The following is a 19,926-nucleotide window of genomic DNA, read 5'->3' as shown; positions in this document are numbered from 1 at the left end:
ATACTACCAAACATATGGAAATTAAAAGATGAAAGCACTGTCATTCTGCAGTATTGAATAACACTGTTCCATCAACAAATCAATAAAATGTAGTGTTTGGCCAGCAGGTAACAATAAAACTGCAGCTACAGATCTGTAGCAGATAAGGCTGAAACATCATTAGGTTATTTAGTCCTTATACCTCTTTCATACCATGATCAAATACAGGTTTGTAAGGAAAAGAGGGTGAATAATGACAGATTGCAAGCACTAGAGTCTGCTAGTAAAGAAGTGTAATAACATGCCCCCCATGCCCCCCAGTGATAGCTAACTGAAGAGAAAAAGAACAGAGAGGGAAGCGAAATCAGTTCTTTGCATTGTAGTAGGGAATTATGGGAATTATGAAGTGGTTGGTAAGAAAAAACAAAAACTACACCAAAGAATTGGGATTTTTTTTAGAAGATGTATAAAAAAGCATAAAGAACCATAAATCTAAATAAAATAGAAGAGAACAGAGCTTAAAAAAGTATGATGAGAGAGAACAAATAGCTCTCCTTTTCCTTTGCATTCCTCTTGATTCTTCCAGTTGTTCTTTTTCTTCTTGTCTCCCATTTTTAGGGCAATACTTCACTAAGTATCTCCTCTTTTCCTCTTTTGCTTTCTCTTTCCTTATGAATTTGCATTTGGAATGTCAGAGCTTATTTTTGTTAATTTGTTTGAAATAGGGACTCTGCATTCACATTGATAATTGACCTCTGAGCAAACCTTACTTCTGTAAACCATGATGGTTTTGTTAACAGCAATGGCAAGAAAGGCAGCATTCATAGTTGATCTGTGTTCCATCTTCTTGGCTAGCTTCACCTTTTTATTCTAATTCACTAGCAGAGAGAATTGCCATTAATCTTACACAGTTTTCTCAGTTACCTTTCTCACTCCCATCTCATCTCTCAGTCAGGCAGGTTTTTTTGTGAAGGGTATTTCAAAAAGGCAAACTTTAGTTGTGGAGGTTAATTTGTCTAGGCTTCTTTCATAGTCATTGGAAAGAAATAGGCTGTTTAGTCATTGATTCAGTGTAGGAGCTGAATGCTGGACAATGATTTACACCATTTGCTAAATGCAGCTTAATAGAATCTGGAACATAAAATAGAAATAAAAAATTTTTCCATTGAAGATGGATTGTTTTCATTCAGTTCAGTATTCCACAGTCTCTACTAATGTCCCCTATAACCTCTTTCTTGAGTATTCATGGGAGAGTCTTTGTCAGGTCAGCCAAATTCTCTTGGTGTTAACTAAGGCTAAATAACTAAGGCTACCCATAAAACATGAAATTCCTTCCAACGGCTTCTTTCTTATCTCTTTTGAACAGTCAGTCTTCACTTGCATTTTCTGCTTTTCTTTCTCAGTTGCATAGATGGCTCCCCTAAAGCCCAGTATTATTTTGGTCTCAGTGGTTCTCTTGCCTTTTGTATTTGTTCTGTCATCCATCTGAATAGTAGTTATTGCTTCTTATCTATTTCATGCTTCTCTTACTTTTTTCAGTACCACCCATTATTTGGAGAGGTAGGTAATCCCCATATTAACACCTTGTCAGGGGAATAGCTAAGTACTACTGTAGCCCATGGCATGACTGTTCCACAGGCATGTGGAATCTTCCACAATGGTTTGGTCTTGAAACCTTTCTCTGGCCACAAAGGCCATCAGAGACTTGGGGAAGCTAGTTCACCAAAGCCATCTTATTCCATATTAGAATAACAACAATGTGAAGAAGTCAGCACCTTCATGAGAAAAAGCTAAGCTTTACTAACTGTTCTACATAAATATGAGCCAGTGACAATAAAAAGATAGCCAAATACAAAGAAATTCTAAACAATGAGTTTAACTAAAACTTCTATTCAAATTAATGAGAAAAATTGACAGCAAGAGTCACGTTCTGAAAGGGTTAGGATGCAAAACATAAAACTAAAAGTTCTCCTGCAATACCAGTTCCTGCAGTATTGACTTCCTTCATATAAACAATGTTATGTCTGCCCCCTCCTTCTCTTCTTGTAGGTATTTATGGGCAGCCTGTAGGCTGCCTGTAGAAATGGATGTCAGAACCCTGTAGACCACCTGAGTGTGTTGGTGGTATCAAATATTGTGTTAAAGATAAACAAAACTATTACCTGTGTTCAGATATTCAAGATGCCGCATCATCTGGACACACATGGGTAACCAGGGCATCTTCAGGCATCTCTCGCAAGACTATCTGTGGGAGTAAGTGAGATGCAATAGCCTAACAGATAATGCAGAGCATTGCCACTTTCTTGCAGAGATCTTACACATTTAATGGCAGAATTTGCCCAATATGTACCTTGCTTCAGGTAACTAGGCAACACCCATTGCTTGGGGCTAATGTATACATATTACCATACAATTTTAAGAGAAAGATTGCTGAAATTAAAAGTATGAGCAAAAAAGGCTTTGCATACATCCTTTCTCTGGAAGAAGCACTTTGAATGAGAACATTTTAAACTAGCAAAATATGACTCACCTAAACACAGTTGTTAGGGCAAGTCATCCATAAGAAACAGTTTGTTCCAAACTAAAAATGATATTACTGTAGATAATCTCAATGATGATCATAAGCCCTGAAATGATATATTATATATGTAAGGATTAAAGGACAGGAGAACAAGATAGAATGTTCTGATAGGAGGAGCTCAAGCATCAAATTATGCATCCTAGGGCATACCTCTACTGAGGTGACTTAAAATATAAGCACAGAAGATGCTCAGAAAGAAAGATGAAACATCTCTCAATTAAGACATATTTCTAAACTTACTTTCGGGATGTGATATTTCAGGCTGAAGCTACCAGACTTTGTTCACTATTAAATTTAACAGGAGATTGTTCTGCTTCATTACTTCTGAATTTGTTGAAGATCTACTGATCAGAGGGCACATTGATAAGGTGGCATCCTAAAGAGAGCACTTTGAGGGTAATCATTAAAAACTGTATGCATACTAGCAACTTGAGGTAGATCACAATGGGAATTCAGTACAGTAAACTACACCATACACTGCAACAGGATATGTACGAGGCAAGGATATTCTGAAAATAATGATAAACTAACATTTCAGCATAATGATTTTTGCTCTAAGAGTTAAGAAAAATATTCTGGTTATAAAAGTCAATGTACTCTGAGATTCATTAATTGCTATACCAATGAAATACAATGGTGAATGCTAGTGTGGCAAAATAAAGGTATTAAAAATGTGGTAGTTAAATATTGTTAGCACAGGTAACAATATCAGCAAAGATACAAAATTAAGGGCTTCAACATACACTAACAAACAGTGCCAATTTTCATAGGTACATACTAAGTGTGCAGCCTTCTTAAGGATTCTGGATCTTTGCTATCGTATATGGTCCTTACTACAGGATAAGAAAGAAAATGCACCACTGTTTTGCCCTTCAGTCTCACCTGTCTGCACTGTAAATGGATCCATTTGTGAAAATCCATATCTCTGTATCTTGATTGCCTATGTCAGATATTCTTGTCTGTGCTGTGCCTCCCCCTTTCCTTTTACAGTGTATTCCTGCTCTACATAGGAATAATATTTAAATTGAAGCACTGAACTACACAGACAACTTATCCTCCATATAGTTTTGAATATTGTAAAATATGTACAAGTGATTTAATGATGGAAAATATGAGTGTATGATACTTAATACAGTAAGTGTAGAGTTAGCCCAAAGCACTCACATAATTCTCAAACATTTCCAGAATTGGCCTGTATTTCATATTAGTAGCAGTAGCCACTTCTTTTTTAGTGCCATTTGAAACTATCAAAACTAGTTACCTGCAAAAGACTTTTTTAAAAGTTAAATTTAGATAAAATGAACTTTTTGACCTACTGAAACACCCGCTAGATTTCTTTCTTATAAAGGACAAACAAGCCAGGCAGCAATTTTGACAGGAGGTATTCAAGTACTAAATGATATATACTGTACTAACTTCAAGTATGATGGGTGGAAATAACAGACAGACTTCAAAGGTTTGTATAGAAAAAAAGAATGTCATAGCTCTTGGGAGTAAAACATAGGAGCAGAAAGTTAATATAGTGAGCTTTGTGCAGATAGTCTAAAACTGTCAAAGCCTAAACCCTTTAAAATAGAGTTGTCAGAACAATTAACTTAAGGAAAAAAAAAAAAGCAAAGTCATAATGAGGTGACAGTGAAGGAAAATCCTCTCCTCAGTTCTGAAACAGGATACATTATTTTATCAAGTGAAAAGACTCCTAGGGGCATATTTATAATATGTATAACATATAATAACACTTTGAGAAGATTCTTTAAGCTGAAAATGTACATAGTTTGGAAAGACACAAAAGGTGAAGGAAAGGTTTCACTCGATTGTTCCAAAAGCTTTTCATTTTGGAACTACTTCATCAGTTGTTCTTCTTTAAGTACATAATTTTTTGTCTTAGAGCTCTAACAAATGCTTCCAGTCAAATTCCAAACAGTCTGGAGATCCCTCACATTTCATTTGCCAAAATGAATTGCTTAAAATGAAACAATAGCACATTATTTTAACTTTCTTTTGATTTGAAGTACTTGAATATACCCATTCTATTCCCCTAACTCTGGATCTGTCGACAATTTGCAAAGTACTTGAATTCATAGCATCATAGAATCACAGAATGACAGAATGCTTTGGTTTGGAAGGGACCTTTAAAGGTCATCTAGTCCAATCCCCCTGCAATGAGCAGGGACATCTTCAACTAGATCAGGTTGCTTGGACCACCATCCAGCCTGGCCTTGAACACTTCCAGTGATGGGGCATCCACAGCTCCTCTGGGCAACCTGTTCAGTGTCTCACTACCCTCATTGTAAAAAATGTGTTCCATATATCCAGTCTGAATCTACCCTTTTTAGTTTAAAACCATTACCCCTTGTCCTATCACAACAGGCCCTACTAAAAAGTTTGTCCCCATCTTTCTTAGAAGCCCCCTTTAAGTGTTGAAAAGCCACAATAAGGTCTCCCCGGAGCCTTCTTTTCTCCAGGCTAAACAACACCAATTCTTTCAGCCTTTCCTCACAGGAGAGGTGTTCAATCCCTCTGAATTCAAAAGAATCTTTTTAGTTTGTAATTTTATCCTTATTTTGCAAATGAGAAACTAAGATATGGAAAAATTAAGGCATCTAACTTCTAATATTTTGGATCTCGTTGATTTACCGAGAACTTAAATTTAAGTAAACAAAATCAAGCTCATATCTTGCAAAAACATATAAAAGCCAGCTTTAAAGTTTGGCTTATGAAATGAAAGATGTACAAAAAAGGTGGGTTTTTTTTTTGAACTTAGGTTGTTTTTAACTTTGTATCTTTTTTTTCTTTTTTTAAAAAAATTCTGATCAGCAATATGTGGAAAAAAATGCCATTTTGGCAAAAGCAGTTGAAAAATAATGACTAGAAAGTATTAAAATAGAATATTTTACTCTTTAGAAACATGTAAGTATTTAATTACCTGACCTATTTTATTTCATTAATCCAAAAGGGTATATATCTCAATAAAAAATATGAAGAACAGTCAGATTCCAGGTCACTAATGGGAATGACTTCAAGCATTAGTATGTTAGCATGTATTTTGAATTGAGCAATAAAAAAAAGCCAGACAGTCTAGCCTGTCCAAAACAGATAATGGATATCCGCAAAGCCACATAGGTATTCAAAATTTTACTGCATACTATAGGCCACATCTGAAGCTTCACACATTCCCAGGATAAAGTTCTAGGCACAAATCTTTAGTCTTCCTTACAGTAGGAACAGTGAGTACTATATAAACTGTTTGTTAAATACACTCATGTTTGGACAGTAACATGTTTTTTTAGATACCTCCCTATTGTTGCAAAGGCCAAACATGCTGTTTGTACTAAAATCTGATCTATTCAAATACTTGCTAGCATATTTTCTTTTACCTTGAGGCCTCTGCTTAAAGTGGTGCCGCCAAAAAGGCTATAGTAGTTTTTTTTCAGCTGGCAATACTACTGTAATCCAATTTGTAAAAACGTTAAAAGAAAGCTTCAGAAATTGATTTATTTTCCCCTTCAGGCAATTTTTGTGTGTTGCAGGGCTTCTAAGCCGCTTGTTATCATTCCATTTCCATTTACACTGGCTTCGTTTCACTGGTTTTTGTGGAGGTGCTCTGATACTGTAATAAAAGGTGAGCCTGTAAAACCTGGGGAGGTGGAAATGTAGGTGATTTTTCAGTTATTAGTGGCTGGCCTGTGAAGTGAAAAAGAGTCCTCTTCACAGACTTTTTCCTCTCTAAATTCCATTTAGTAGAGGCATAAAATACCATCTGTGTTCCTGTGACAGGGTTTTGAGGTTTGGGGTGTTCTGGTTTGTTTTCTTTTTTTTTTTATTTTTCATATGAAGAGTTCTGTACATTTTTCATTTCCAAACAACTCACAAGTGGGAGCATGAATATCACCTACAGCATTATGGATGATTTATAACGGATTCATAAAGCAAAGTTTCAGAAAACATTCATCCTCATTTATTCTGAAGTTGAATCAACTGTTCATTGCTGTAATGTTGTTCCTAACTTGACGTAAATCTCTCTCTAAAGCCTTGTGACATAGGAAATGCAAGCTAGCTTCACAACTGAAGTTATGTAAAATAACAGATCACCATATACACTGTTGTGTATTAATGCAACATACCTACCGAAAAAGTGATTGATGTGATGTTACATCCATGTGTAAGAGTAAACTGACAAAACTCACATAATGAAGCTTAAACTAATGTAAATGTCTTCTAAGATTTTATCTTAAACTCTTTGAGAAGGTATGGCTGGTAAAATCACTGAAAGATCTTAGTTTTGCTGACTCAATTCCTGTGGTTTTTTTTTTTAAACTAAAAAAATGTTAAATCTCGCCTGGAATCTATTACTAACAATGGTCTTACTACTATATTTTTTATAATTAAACTCATCATACTGTTATTAGTGAGCTAACAAATATAGGGATATAGGTAACAGGCCCGAAGAAATAATTCAGCCTATGAAACCGGTTTCCACAATTTTCTGAAAATAGGATTTCTTTGAAATATAATTATCAATTAATTGAATCAAATGACATTTTAACTTATATCTGTGTAATTTTACTTTTACTAGGTCCATCTGGGCTCGTACCAGTACAGCTGAGATGTGCCTTTGGTCTAAATATCTGTGTAGTCTTAGAAGGCAGAAATGTAGTCTGCTCATATAATTGTTAACTGGGAATATATGATCTTGCTTAAAGTTTCAGTTGTTTTTAATCTAGCATAAAGAGACACTAGCTTTACAGTAACTGAAATAACGTCTTTGTCCTAAAGGTAAAACACTGGTTTTATCCCTCCAGCAGTAATGGTTTATAATACCACTTTATTTTTGTCCAGTTTTATCAAATATTAGCTGAAGTTTTCTTTCAATGTCATTTAGCACAGAGGCATATGAAATTATTTCTGTGGCTGCATTTTGTGTACAACGGGTAGAAATCATAAGAAAATACATGGGATAATGATGAGGTCTGCCAGGAAAAGAAGGCACTTCGGTGTAGCTGTAGCGCAGTGCTGTGGCCTACCAGTTCCTTTAGCCGGCAGCCGCCAGTCTTAGTGACCGCCACGCGATTCAGACATAAAGTGGCTTTTTTCTTCTGTGGTTTGCCCTACGTTGGAGCCTGGGACTGTAGGGAAGTACTGGGATTTCCTGTTAGGCAAGCCCTTTTCTTCTCAGCATGAGTAACAAACCCCACTAGGCCCATCCACCGGCAGACGAGCGCTCTGGGAGTTGCCCTCTCTCCGATCTGCCGTGCAGTCCCACCGTGCTGGCGCTGCCAGAGCCTGCTGGCTGCCCAGACCTGCCAGGTCTTTGCCACCAGCTGCAACCCCCTCGAAGCCCTCAGCCCCACTGCTTTCCCGAGACCTGCTTCCCCTTCGGTCGCCTTCACGGCTGCATATTGGTTTGACATTGGCCAACTCGTCTCATGTTTTCCTGCTCCCTTACTGAAGCCCGGTAACTGGGCTCACAGGGCACTGCTTTGCAGCATCGGCGTCCTGCAGCAGATACAAGCCTTGCTACCATGGCTGTTTGGTGCCAGCTAGAGAAACCACCTGCTTTTTCTGAAGGCTAAGTATGTCAAAATCATTAAGCGTGCAGCTTCTTTCTGCTTAGTGACCAAACTCGGTGAGTTTTGGTTATAAGGGACCTTCTGGACTTCAGTGAGGGAACTTTTGATTGCTTCCATCCTTCCCTTGGTAGCAAAGTATTAATTTTATAATTCCTGCAATTAATTCCTAGTTAAGCTAAAGTCACAGGAAACATCAGGAAGTTTTCACATGACCATACCATGGAAAAAATGTACATGTATTTAGCTATGTGAAAGGCTTGGATTAAATAAAACTATTTCTTGCCTATTCAGAACTGATTATTAATTTGAGATTATAAATCTTAAATTGCAGAAGAGCACCCAGGTAAGAGATGAGCCTTTTGTGTACTGCTAGTACTTGTGCCCCTCTAATGAGGTATGCACAGCTTAACTGCCTCTAGTTAGCAGGATTGAGGAGCACCTGATATTAATTAATCAAATGAGGGCTCAGGGAACAGCTGAGGGTTTTGCAGGAGTTTCCTGGGTGTAGGGGAGACAGCTGGTGGAACAAGTTTTGTGGCTATCTAATGGGAGGGCTTTCTTGGGGAGAGAGAAGTGGGGAACTGGAGCACTGGAAGAGCAGTGTTGGGGTGTTGCTGTGGGCCTATAACCTGAGATAACCTGAAGATGGAGGAGTCTGAACCTGGAGAAAGCAGTACCAAGGAATTCTTGATACTGCTGGAGTAAGAAATGTGAGAGCTAAGGGGTTTTAATTCATTTTCTTGGGGAAAAAAAGGCTGACTAATAGTCATCAATATGAGGAGGTGTTGCTCTGTATTTTCTTTATGCTGGAGAGGTGGGGAAGAAGATGGTGATTCCTGTGTGGAGGACTGGGTGTGCTCTCTGAGCTGAGGCTCTGCCCGTCACAGTGTTTCTTGTACAGTTTTTTTAAGGAACAGTCAGTATTGCCTTAAGCTTGAGAAAAGCCACCAAATTGGAGCCTCTGAATGAAAAACTTGACCTTGAATAATTTGTTCAACATGTCTTCCCTTTTTCTATGACTTAAAGAAAAAAATTGAGGCTGGGGGTAGTGGGACTATATATATATATATATATATATATTTAGCCTATCTTCTGTGGTAGAAAATCAGTTATAAATTATAGATCTTGTACTAATCTTGTAGTAGCTCCTCATTCCTTTATGTATGAGTTGGTATCTGAGTCAGGTTTTAAATCTTCGCTTCCTCTTGGCAACAGAACGGATGCCAGTTTTTGAGGCTTATGTGGTTTTACACATGGCAGGTAACAGCCTGGTTTGCTGGAATGGATACACTGGTCTCCTGGCTTTATGTACCATTAGGTGTCTTAACCTGTGGGTAACTCTTCTCATTGCTGATAACAAGTACAAACAGGAGCTGGCCCCCAGGGATGGCATCTTGCAATGATGAACAAAACAGGGAAAATCCCTATAGAACTTTTAAGAGTGTGCTTTTCTGGCTCCTGTAGGTTATATAATGAGGCAGATAAGCCTGTGAGAGCATGACCCATAGGAGTGGCTGTGGCTAGTTTGCTTTGTGATTTTTATTTTTTTTTTTAAGAAGCTTTTTTTATTATCTCTGATATTTGCAAGAGTTGAGTTTTGCTCCAGAACAGCAACTTATGGCAGTGGACAGGGGAGATGAAAATTCTTCAAGATTTGGGAAATAGTACTGCAAAAATCACTTCACATTTGTTTCTTTGTGATTATACCTTATTGGAGGCTACTGTTTGCAGGACTAAAAACTTGCATAAGAATACTTACATGACATCATATATTTTTATTTTAGTGTATGAAATTTCACCATAAACCTTACTATTTATTAACCTTAAAAAGTATCCCTTTACTATGGGAGATGCAATTCCACCTCTGAAATAGGTCTTATGGGAGGGGGGAAAATACCTAGTCATAGGCTAGAAATTAATCCTATGGAGGTATTTGAGTCTTGAGGCTGCCTTTACATGCATCTTTTCTAATTATAGAAATAAATACTTATTGGACTGTTCTGAATTATCAGTGTCTGGTTTGAACAAAGACTTATCCATAAAAGAAACTTTGAACTAAACACAACTCTTCTTTTAAGCTTTTTTAAGAGTTTGAGAGAAGCTTAATTTTTAAATAATTGGTGTCTAGGAAAAGAAAAGAAAAAATCTTTTTTTCATCAGCTGTACTTTTGTCTACTTAAAGTTAACTTCCAACTCTGAACTCAATGCAAAAATGCTGTGTGTGGAAAGGACTTTAATTACATGATGGAAGTACTGTACATGCTCATACACAGCTAAGACTGCTTTGTTCTCAACTGCATTGCTCTCTGAGATAATTTCAGTTGACTACTGAACTGTTCCAACTGTTTGGAAAGGCAGCATGTTGTATGGTTGTATGCCTTTGGTTAGAGATGCACCTATTCAGTCTTCCAGATTCAAAACCAGGAAGACAAGAGTGTTAATTCTTTTTTTTTTTTTTTTTTTTTTTTTTTGGCACCTGGCAGAGGTGTAAAATAGCACCTCTCAGTCTCCTCTTTATTTGTAGAAGGGAACTTCAGAGCTTGTGTGGCTTCATAAAAGGTCATGTTACGGATATGTATCCTGTAATCATGTTTGTTACTATAGCATTGCTGCTATTTTCTGTGGAATAACAGGAGTTAGCACCTTCTTGTAAATTACTGCGGTAGCTTCTCTTTTGTCCAAATGTGTTCAGGTAGTTTAAACGGATTCAAATTACTAGTTACCGAGATAACGTATTAATGATTTGACTTTTTAATATGAAAAACTGAGGTGCACTTGAACAGATCACGCTTTTGAAGTGTTCTCTGCTCCCATCGTGAAGGCTGTACTGGTGTGGGTGCCCAGGTTTTGTTAGCGGGACCTGCCAGGGGGCCTCTGTGAGGACTGGCCGGGGCTGCCCCGAGCTGGACACAGCCGGTTCCAGCCGGTTCCAGCCCACCCACCCCAGGGCACCGCTCAGCCCCACAGACAAGGCCAGGGCACCTCGGGGGAAAATGTATTTAAGAAAGGGCAAAAACATGACACGGGCAAAATGAGGGGTAAGGAAAAAAGTGAGAGAATCGACTCTGCAGACCCGGAGGGGGAGGAGGTGCTGCAGGCGCCCGAGCAGAGATTCCCCTGCAGCCCGTGGAGAAACCCACGAAGGAGCAGGTTTATCCTGCAGGACTGCAGCCTGTGGGAAGGACCCACGCTGGAGCTGGGGAGAAATGTGAGGAGGAAGGAGTGCAGGGAGGAGCTGTTATGCACTGACCACAGGCCCCATTCCCCATCCCGCCGTGCCCCTCGGGGCAGGGGAAACAGAGGAGTCAGGAATGAAGGAGTGAAATTGAGCCTGGGAAGAAGGGGAGTGGGGGGAAGGTTTTAATTTTTTTAAATTTTTTAATTTATCTTTGTTTCTCACTATCCAAACATATTTTAATTGGCATTAAATTAATTTTCCCCAAGCCAAGTCTGTTTTGCCCATGACAATAATTAGTAAGTAATCTCCCTGTCTTTATCTCGACCCAGGAGCATTTCCATCTTATTTTCTTCTCCCTGTCCTCTTGAAGAGGATCAGTGAGAGAGTGGCTGGGTAGGCATTAATAAATAAATTAATAAAAGCAGGAATAAATGCTAGGAATCAATAGAGTCATATCTTGATTGCTTTTTCTTCAGATGGCTAATAGTGTATACATATCATTGACTATTGGTGATGTTGGATGCCTAAAACACAGAAGGGGTTTGTCTGCTTTTTATTGATGGTATAGTTCTAGAATAATTTCTAGTTAAGCCAAATATGAGACACCACCTTTTCAACATTTTTCTTCTGTTGTACTTAGTATTCAACTTCCGTGATGTAGTGAGGTATTTCTGGAGAACTACAATAGGTAGCCTAAAGCTTTAGTTCTAAAGGGTAACCTTTGACTTGCCTCGCTTTCTGATCTGCAGTTGATCACAATCTTTGAGGTGGCACCTGCCAATAACTTTGTGTTTTCATGTGTTATGGTGAGTTTGATAGGGAATGAGCTTATGGATCTCCTCTACATCAAATGACAATTTTAAGAATAGTATGTAAAACCTGAAAAGATATGATGCTGACGGCAGACAGCTCTTTGGTGTCTCCTGTGGCAGTTAATGACCTGTATCGCTTTATGGTAAAATGGAAGAAATGTTAGGTTTTTTCCTTATACAGATTTTGAGGGAGAAAAAAGAATAGCTCCGATTTTGCCATTTACCTATGGTTTGCCCAAAATTGCTTTTGGGATAATTAATTCGAACTTAGTCTTATACTTTACCTTGTTATTAGTAACATCAATCCTTTTGGCTATTAGCTTTTGAAGAGACATCTGATAGCTAATTTCAGGCAAGAATATTTTGTCTTAGCCAAATAGATGCTAGTTACTTCCTCTGAGAATGTTTCTGGGAACAAGCTGTACAGAAGTAAAAGCAGAGCTCATAGATACATAAAAAAAAAAGTGTGTGTATATTTCAAGCACAATTCTAAAAATATTTAACAGATCTGATTCTCCTTCTAATTATAATAATGTATTTTCATAGATTTCATTGGCCTGATTTGAAAAAAAGAATTAGTCCTTATGGGTGCAGGGTCCCCCTTCCCTCTAGGATTTTTTTGGCTCTTAAATTTCCCCCCAACATCTTCTTAAACCTTGACAAAGTTTTGTCACGTGTAGTAACCCGAATGTATCACTTTGTACTACAGGCAGCTGTAGGAATGAATAAGCTAGCAAATGGCAAAAATGCTTCTGTTTTTTCCTTTGCAACTGCTCGTTGTTTTTTGGCAATTGTGACATATGAGACTTTTCATGCTGGATAGCTGCTCCTGATAGAGCTGTTCTGGAAAGCTTCATTTGACCATTTCAACCATGAGGGTGGTGCAAAATGTTTATTAAAAAAAAAATCATCTAGTGACTCTGGAAACAAGAATGTAATAGTTCTCATTGTAGGGAAGAGGAGCAAAGATATTCTTGTGTCAAGGATGTCTTCAAAACACCTGCAAAGATCAGTTCAGCTTTAACCATGCTTGAAGGCCTGTCAGTTTCTATGTGAACAGCTGGGACTTGCTAAAATTTTGTAACTACACTCAGCAAAAGTTCAGTCCCTGATAAATTTATGCAAACAACATAAAACTTATTAGGTTGATCTGATTGTACTTCTTTATTTCCTCAAACTGTTGAATGTTCTCATTTTTCTTACAGTAGCTGCTTGTGATAGGGACTGTGCCCATGCATTCCTTATGGGTCATGGATTCATTGAATTACTTGGGTTACGAGAGACTATGATTATTTGATCTTATCTCCTGCTGACATTGGAGCCAGGTCTGAAGATAGATCATGCTGTTCAGAGGGCTATCAAGTTTCCAGTGTCTCCAAGGATGCAGATACCAGATCCTCTCTGGGCATCAGTTCCAATATACCACCACCATCATGGTGTTTTCTTTTTTTCAAATACAAACCTGGAATTTCTCATGTTGCACCTTTCCTGTTGCTTCCCATCCTTTCTGCGCTTCCAAGGGGAACCCGGCTTTTTCTATACCACTCCAACAGGTAGCTGAAGACAGCAGTAAGGTTCACCCTGTAGTTGTCATCTTTTAAGGGCTCAACAAATCTATTCCTTCAGCCTCTTCTTGTACATCATTTGCTACAGACCTGTAACCATATTGCCATTGCCAACCCCCCCCAGAGGACTTGGAGCACTATCTGTTTAGTACCAGGAAGTCCCAAAATGTGCCATCACAAGTAGAGGGTGGAAAAGTTCTGAGCAGAGCCACCTGGACCTATTGCTATGCTACTGGGGAAAAAAACCACAAAACCCACCAAAACCCAACCAAAATAACCAACTATGTATTTATAGACCTTATCACTAGGAAATGACAATGTAGAATGAATTGTGTGGTGGTTTGTTGTGGTCTTCCCTGATCCCGCCCCTCCCCCCCTGCCTCAACCAGAGGCTAAACTTGGTACTGGTGTACCACTGTGTTCTCTGTTACAAGTTCTGTTTCTTCTTTATAGGCAAGCCAAATATATTCCATCTGTGGTTAAAAAGTATTTTAGTGTGTGCATTTTTTGCAGATTAATGCTACTGAAAGTTAAGGAAGTAGCAATATTTTAAGCTTACAGTATTGCCATATGCTCAGTATGAAGTAGTGGAAGCTTATCAAATGACAGTTTCATTAGCAGAGAGACTTGAAATGATTCTGCTTTCTTAGCACACATGCTTGTCTGTCTAAACAGTTCCCTTTCTGGCTGCAGTAAAGGCCTACAAGTTAATTGCCAAGATACTTTTCCAAAATAAAGCAACACACGAAGGTGTGTGATTTTTCTGCATGATGAAATGAATGTGCAAAACACATTATGATGCATGAGCTATAACTACCTAGCAAAAATGATGGGGGGGAGAGGGGGAATGACTTGGTAGGTTAGCAGTGGTTTAATTCTGAAAATACCTGAAGAATAACACTCTAGATTTTCATCTGCTGTCTAGTCTTTGTTTGCACTCAATTTCATGGCATTTGATCTCACTGAATTTATTAGAATACTATGAAAAGATGCTTTCAGAAATATTTCAGGTGGCAAGGGTATTGTAGAGGCACCCAGGTAGTTGTGTTGAATGAGTGAAATACAGATTTTTTTTTTTCTGTTTGAAACTTTTCCATAATCTCTTTTAGGATTACAGTAATGTAAAAATAGATTTCAAGTTGATGTACTAATCCTTGAAGTTTACCACATACTTGCCTTTTCCTATGTCTGTAAAACCTTAAAGTGCACTGATTTAAGGTATAAAAGAATATATTTATATTCCTTTATTGTAAATTGCAATGGAGTGACACTTGTTAGCATAACAGATTCAAAGCAGGTAGGTCTAGAAATCATAACAGGAGCTCAGAATGTCCAGTCACTGCTCAGATAAGTTCATTTATATGAACCAATTCCATACCAAGTGGAGCAAACACTGATCAGGAATGAGGTAGCTAGAGCTGTATAGTTCTGCATTTATAGGACTTTTTTGTCTTTTTATTGATTTTTTTTTTTTGGGGGGGTCTCCTGTGTAGTGTGAAGTGTTGAGGCTAGCCACCTCTATCTTTCCATGTCTCATACTGATTTTCCTTCCTTCCCCTACAATGCATGCTAGTTTCCTGTATTTCAGCAAAAAAGATGTTAGATCCAGGAAATATTGTAGTGCTATCCAAAAAAAAGCCCTTAAAAGCAGAACTCTTTGAATCCCTTCTCTAAGAAGAAAGAGACATGTAAGTAAGATAAGAAAATACATACCCTAAATTAATAATGAACTGTCATACAGTACACTTCAGATGTAGGGCAGTAGTGATAACTGCTCTAGTTTATTAAATAGAACAAGAGGCACATTTCCCTAAAAACTGCAATGTCTAGTGCAGGTGAGAGAACATACAAAAGTCTGAACATAAGATGTGGTAAGCCTCACAGTAGTTCTGCAGTTTGAGGATTGAGGGAAAAATCAACCTAGTTATTTCTGGAATTGGAGTAAATGAGGTGGAAAGGAATAGGAGTAATAGGTTGACAAGTATACAGAAGGTGAAAAGATTAGAGCAAATAGCTAATTAGCATGTGGGAGACAATGTTGTTTAAAAAGAAATGAAAAAATTGCAGAAAGCTTTTTGCTGACTTATGTTGTCTTGACCATATGCCTTCACCTGTATTTAAAGCTCTCCTTGCTTTGACCTCTGACTCATCTAAGCCAAACATTTGTTTTCCAAATCTCAAAATTGAAAAGAGATGGGGAACCACCTGACTGGTGTAATCCAAGCATGGAGGAGTTCTTATATGTTTTTATATATGAGAGTGGTCTTAAACAAGCCTAATTTTGCAAAGAACTTCTAGTTCACTGATACTACTGTACTAGTATGTTATTTATCTTCTGCAGTTCCAGATGCCAATTAATGAACTACAGTATCATTGTACAATAAATTTCAAAGGCAAGATTTTTTTTTTTTAAAGGCATGGATTGTCTTAACCATCCAGATTAAAAATAAAGCATTTTTGGTGTGGTGCTGTGGGTGTGGTTCGGGGGTTTTTTGTTTGTTTGGTTGGGTTTTTTTTTTGATGAGCTCTTCTAACGTCAGAATTCAAGAAACTCTTTCAGGGTGAAATTTGAATGAAAGGTGGCTTTCTGGTGCGTTGTCCTGTACCCAGTGGATCACGTACCCTTATTGCAAAATACAGAAATTGGCTAGTGATGTAAGCTGACAGTATAGTTTTGGGTTTGTGGGACAGTAATGGTGTTTTTCATCTTGCTTACATGAAATTGTTTTAACAGTCAAGAAACCGACATCTCACTAGTGTCAGCCAGGTCTAATGAATTGTCTTTAGTGATGTTTCAGTAAAGGATGTAAACATTTTTTTTCCATCTGTTTTATCCTCAAAATGAATCAAAACATTTATTTGGAGCAATTGTCTTAAAATCAGTATTGCAATGTAATTATAGCTTATCCAAAATTCTGTTTTGTATGTAAAGGTAAGACTGCTAATAACATGGGAGATGTAATTTTTCTGAAGCTGTTAAATGGAAGTGGTTTTTTTTGTTGTTTTCTGGTCAGTTAATGTATAAGACATTGAACATATGAGATCTATGCTTTTTCTGAAGCAGCAGCTGGTGGTCAGGCAGGATAGTCCATGTTATCAAATTGTGCCAGGTATCTCTGTGTGAGTCAAGGCCTGGGTATCTACTTCTAGGTGTCCTAAATTTACCTATCTTTATCTTGAAATTAATCTTATAAAAAAAATTCTTTATCTTTAGTAGATACAAACAGGTCTTTCTTTCTGTGTTCTCTGTTGGAGAGCACACAGATGTGTTGAAATAGGAGGGTTAAAAAGCTCAAGAACATGTTTGAAACTTTGGAATGAATGTTTAGAGACTGCATCAGGACAAAAAGCATAATGCATTCGCAGTTTGGATGTAGAAATGTGATGCTCCTCATAATACTCAGCACACGTATTGATGTGCTTTGTTTTAAAAGTTAAAATAATTTGTGCCTTTTTATTGCACAGGTTATCTGGCTTTCAGCTTCCATCATCTATTGTGAGCACAGGATCCATCCTCACCCTCTGTTTCACCACAGATTTTGCTGTCAGTGCTCAAGGCTTCAAAGCTATCTACGAAGGTAAGAACTATTTTTCTTCCAGGTCTTTATTCTACTTGATATATGTTTTTCATGTTGAAACATGATGTTTCACTTTTAATTGTTTGGGCTTTGAATCATTCATGAATATTGCATTTTATTATTTTTTTTATATATAACATACTTAAATGTTACTACATCATGGTCATAGTCTTGATTTTGAAATTTAATTTAAACTAATAATTTAATTTCTGCTGGAATTTTTTATTGAATTTGTCAGACTTCCAAAGCTGGATTCAGAAATGCTTACATTTAAATGGTATTCTTATTCTTTCCTAAGCTATTTCTTTTGACAACTTCTTTAGGCTATGCCTAACTTAAGGGGTATAATGATAAAAATGAGAGGCAATATGGATATTAACTGGACTTGAAAATCAATCACTAATCTTCTCCTTGTGGAAAATTAAAACAAGAACAATGACAACAAAAATATATGTATATATAAATTTAAAAACAAAACCAAAAACCCCAAAGCAGTTGAGAACTGACTCTATGGAAAATGTTAGACTACAGTGATGACTGCACAGTTCTGGGAAAAAATAAGGCCAAGCATTTCATGTCTTCTAGTGTCTACTAAGAATTAAACTCATAAAACTGGACTGATACAATTTCCTTAATACTTTGAGTTGTACAAAAGGCTTTATGAGATCTGCAACCTTTGTTTGGGAAAGTTAGGAGATAAAGTGGTATTAAGTCAGTTGCTTAGCCTTGTTGGATAATGAGGGTGTTTTGAGTGTAACTTGAGGATCGCTTTCAAACTGAGTGTGTGGTGGTTTGGGGTGGGTGGGTTGGTTTTTTTTACTACTATTTTTTTATTTATGGGAAATGCATGGCTTTAAGTACTAGAAATTGTAGAAAGCTCCGTTTCAGATTACTTCTCAAATGCAAAGTCATTTTTTCTATGGTTTCATAGGTATAATCCTTTGTTGAAAGTGATTATTCTGGAAGAGCTGCCTACGGCCAGTTAAGTGATAGAATTTAAAAGAAAAATATTTTTGGTGATGACATTGATGTAGGAACTCTGAATCTAGAAAGTAGTACGGTTTGATTGTAGGTATTTACTAGGACTAGCATTTGCAGGTGTGTAAATCCATTACATTGGTCACCACTTTAGAAAAACTCAAGTAACTTAGAGACCACAGGTATCTTCAAATGCTTGGTAAATTTTGATCACGTATCTCCTAGAACTGTTCATAGTCCCTTGAAACTTTACCTCCCTTTCTTGACAATATCTAAGTCTACTCCATATTGATGCATATCTTTGTTTCATATTTGATTAATGTTTTGAAATGATAGTGTTTTTTTTAAAATATCTTTTGAATTCAATATTTGCATTGAGTGGGTTAGCTAGGTGTGAAAGAGGTGTAGGAGGTGTCATGTGTAACTCAAACTTTTTTGTTTTGAGCTTTTTCTGTTTGGGATGGGTAGCTCAGCAGTATGTCTTTCCTTGGTAGCTATTCCTCCCTTCCTTTGTTCCTCAGAGCCTTATTACCTGGGAAGTCAGCTAATCAGTCTTTTTTTTTTTAACTGAGATAAGGGCTGTGAGGAAGGGCTAGGAAAGTTTCATTTTAATAGTCTTTATAAGCTTTATTAGGTTAAGTTGAAAAGGAACATCAGAAATCACGAACACACCAGGAACTGTTTTTGTTACCTCAATAGGAAGTTGCTTTCTACATACCTGTATCTTTTTCCTCTAGCAGATGCATATGATAGCATATTTCATCCTTTTATGCAATCTGAGCAGTTTGTTTTTCATATTGAAAAAGACAGTGAAGAATGTTAAAGGGTGTCTCTTGACTGTCAACTTAGGAACACATGCACAGAGCCACAGGCTGTAATATAATGACACTTCCTGCTGGCCTACTTTCTTGTAAAAACCCCAGCAGGAAGAGCTGTAATTAACGTTGACAGATAGCACCACTTTCTGGTTACACAACACTGCCCTCTTTCAGATTTAGTGCTGTAAAGCTGGTGTCGTCCACGAGCTTTAAATTGACTTCGAAATATGACGTCCAACTCCGGAAGAAATGGTAAACATCACTGAAGTGACAGCATCTCAGTGTACAGACAGGCAGTGGGGACTGACGGTTTGGGAAGGGTTTGTAGCGGTGAGGGGTTAGGTGTTTTTTTTCTGAAGGCTGGGGGTAATTGCTGCTGCAATGGCTGGTTGAGTTACTGAAGCACCATAGTGTAAGAACTCCTGTAGCTGTTCTCTAAACTACTTCTTTTAAATAGTGACCCCTTCTGGCTCCTATGCCATATGTAATTTTGTGAGTAGGCAGGAGATCAGTTCTTCTGGGACAGCAGAATACAGACCAGATGTTACCAGTCACTGGAAGTCTTTATAATCACTCTGCCGGCTACCCATCCCTAAGCTAGTTTGCTTTTACTAAAGTATCTATTTATCCCTGGTTTTAGCCAGCTCTTTCATTCTTCTCTTGAGTAAATGAATTACTCTTCAGTTGGAAGCATGGGGATTATTGAAGTGTTACTGACTGCTGCCATCTAGAAGTTTGGGACACTATGGGGTCGTAATGCAGAGTTTGGGAAACACTGTTTTAAACATCTTGATTAGAGAGAAGTTTTAACTGCGTGCCAGCTGGCAAGGACAGTATGTTAAAAAATTCTTCTTTTTTTTTTTTTTT

General features: G+C 37.6%; 1 protein-coding gene across 1 annotated transcript in view; it reads left to right on the top strand.

Annotated features, from left to right (window-relative positions):
* The window catches only part of CSMD1 (CUB and Sushi multiple domains 1), a 1,222,061-nt gene that overhangs the window by 333,268 nt on the left and 868,867 nt on the right, over positions 1-19,926 (top strand). Inside the window, exon 3 of the mRNA XM_075049874.1 lies at positions 17,151-17,263. Coding sequence (XP_074905975.1) covers positions 17,151-17,263 — 113 coding nt within the window. The remainder of the gene's footprint in view (positions 1-17,150; positions 17,264-19,926) is intronic.

The sequence above is a fragment of the Buteo buteo genome, chromosome 17, assembly GCF_964188355.1.
Source record: "Buteo buteo chromosome 17, bButBut1.hap1.1, whole genome shotgun sequence".
Classification (NCBI taxonomy): domain Eukaryota; kingdom Metazoa; phylum Chordata; class Aves; order Accipitriformes; family Accipitridae; genus Buteo; species Buteo buteo.
This window is presented reverse-complemented; position numbering and strand designations above follow the sequence as displayed.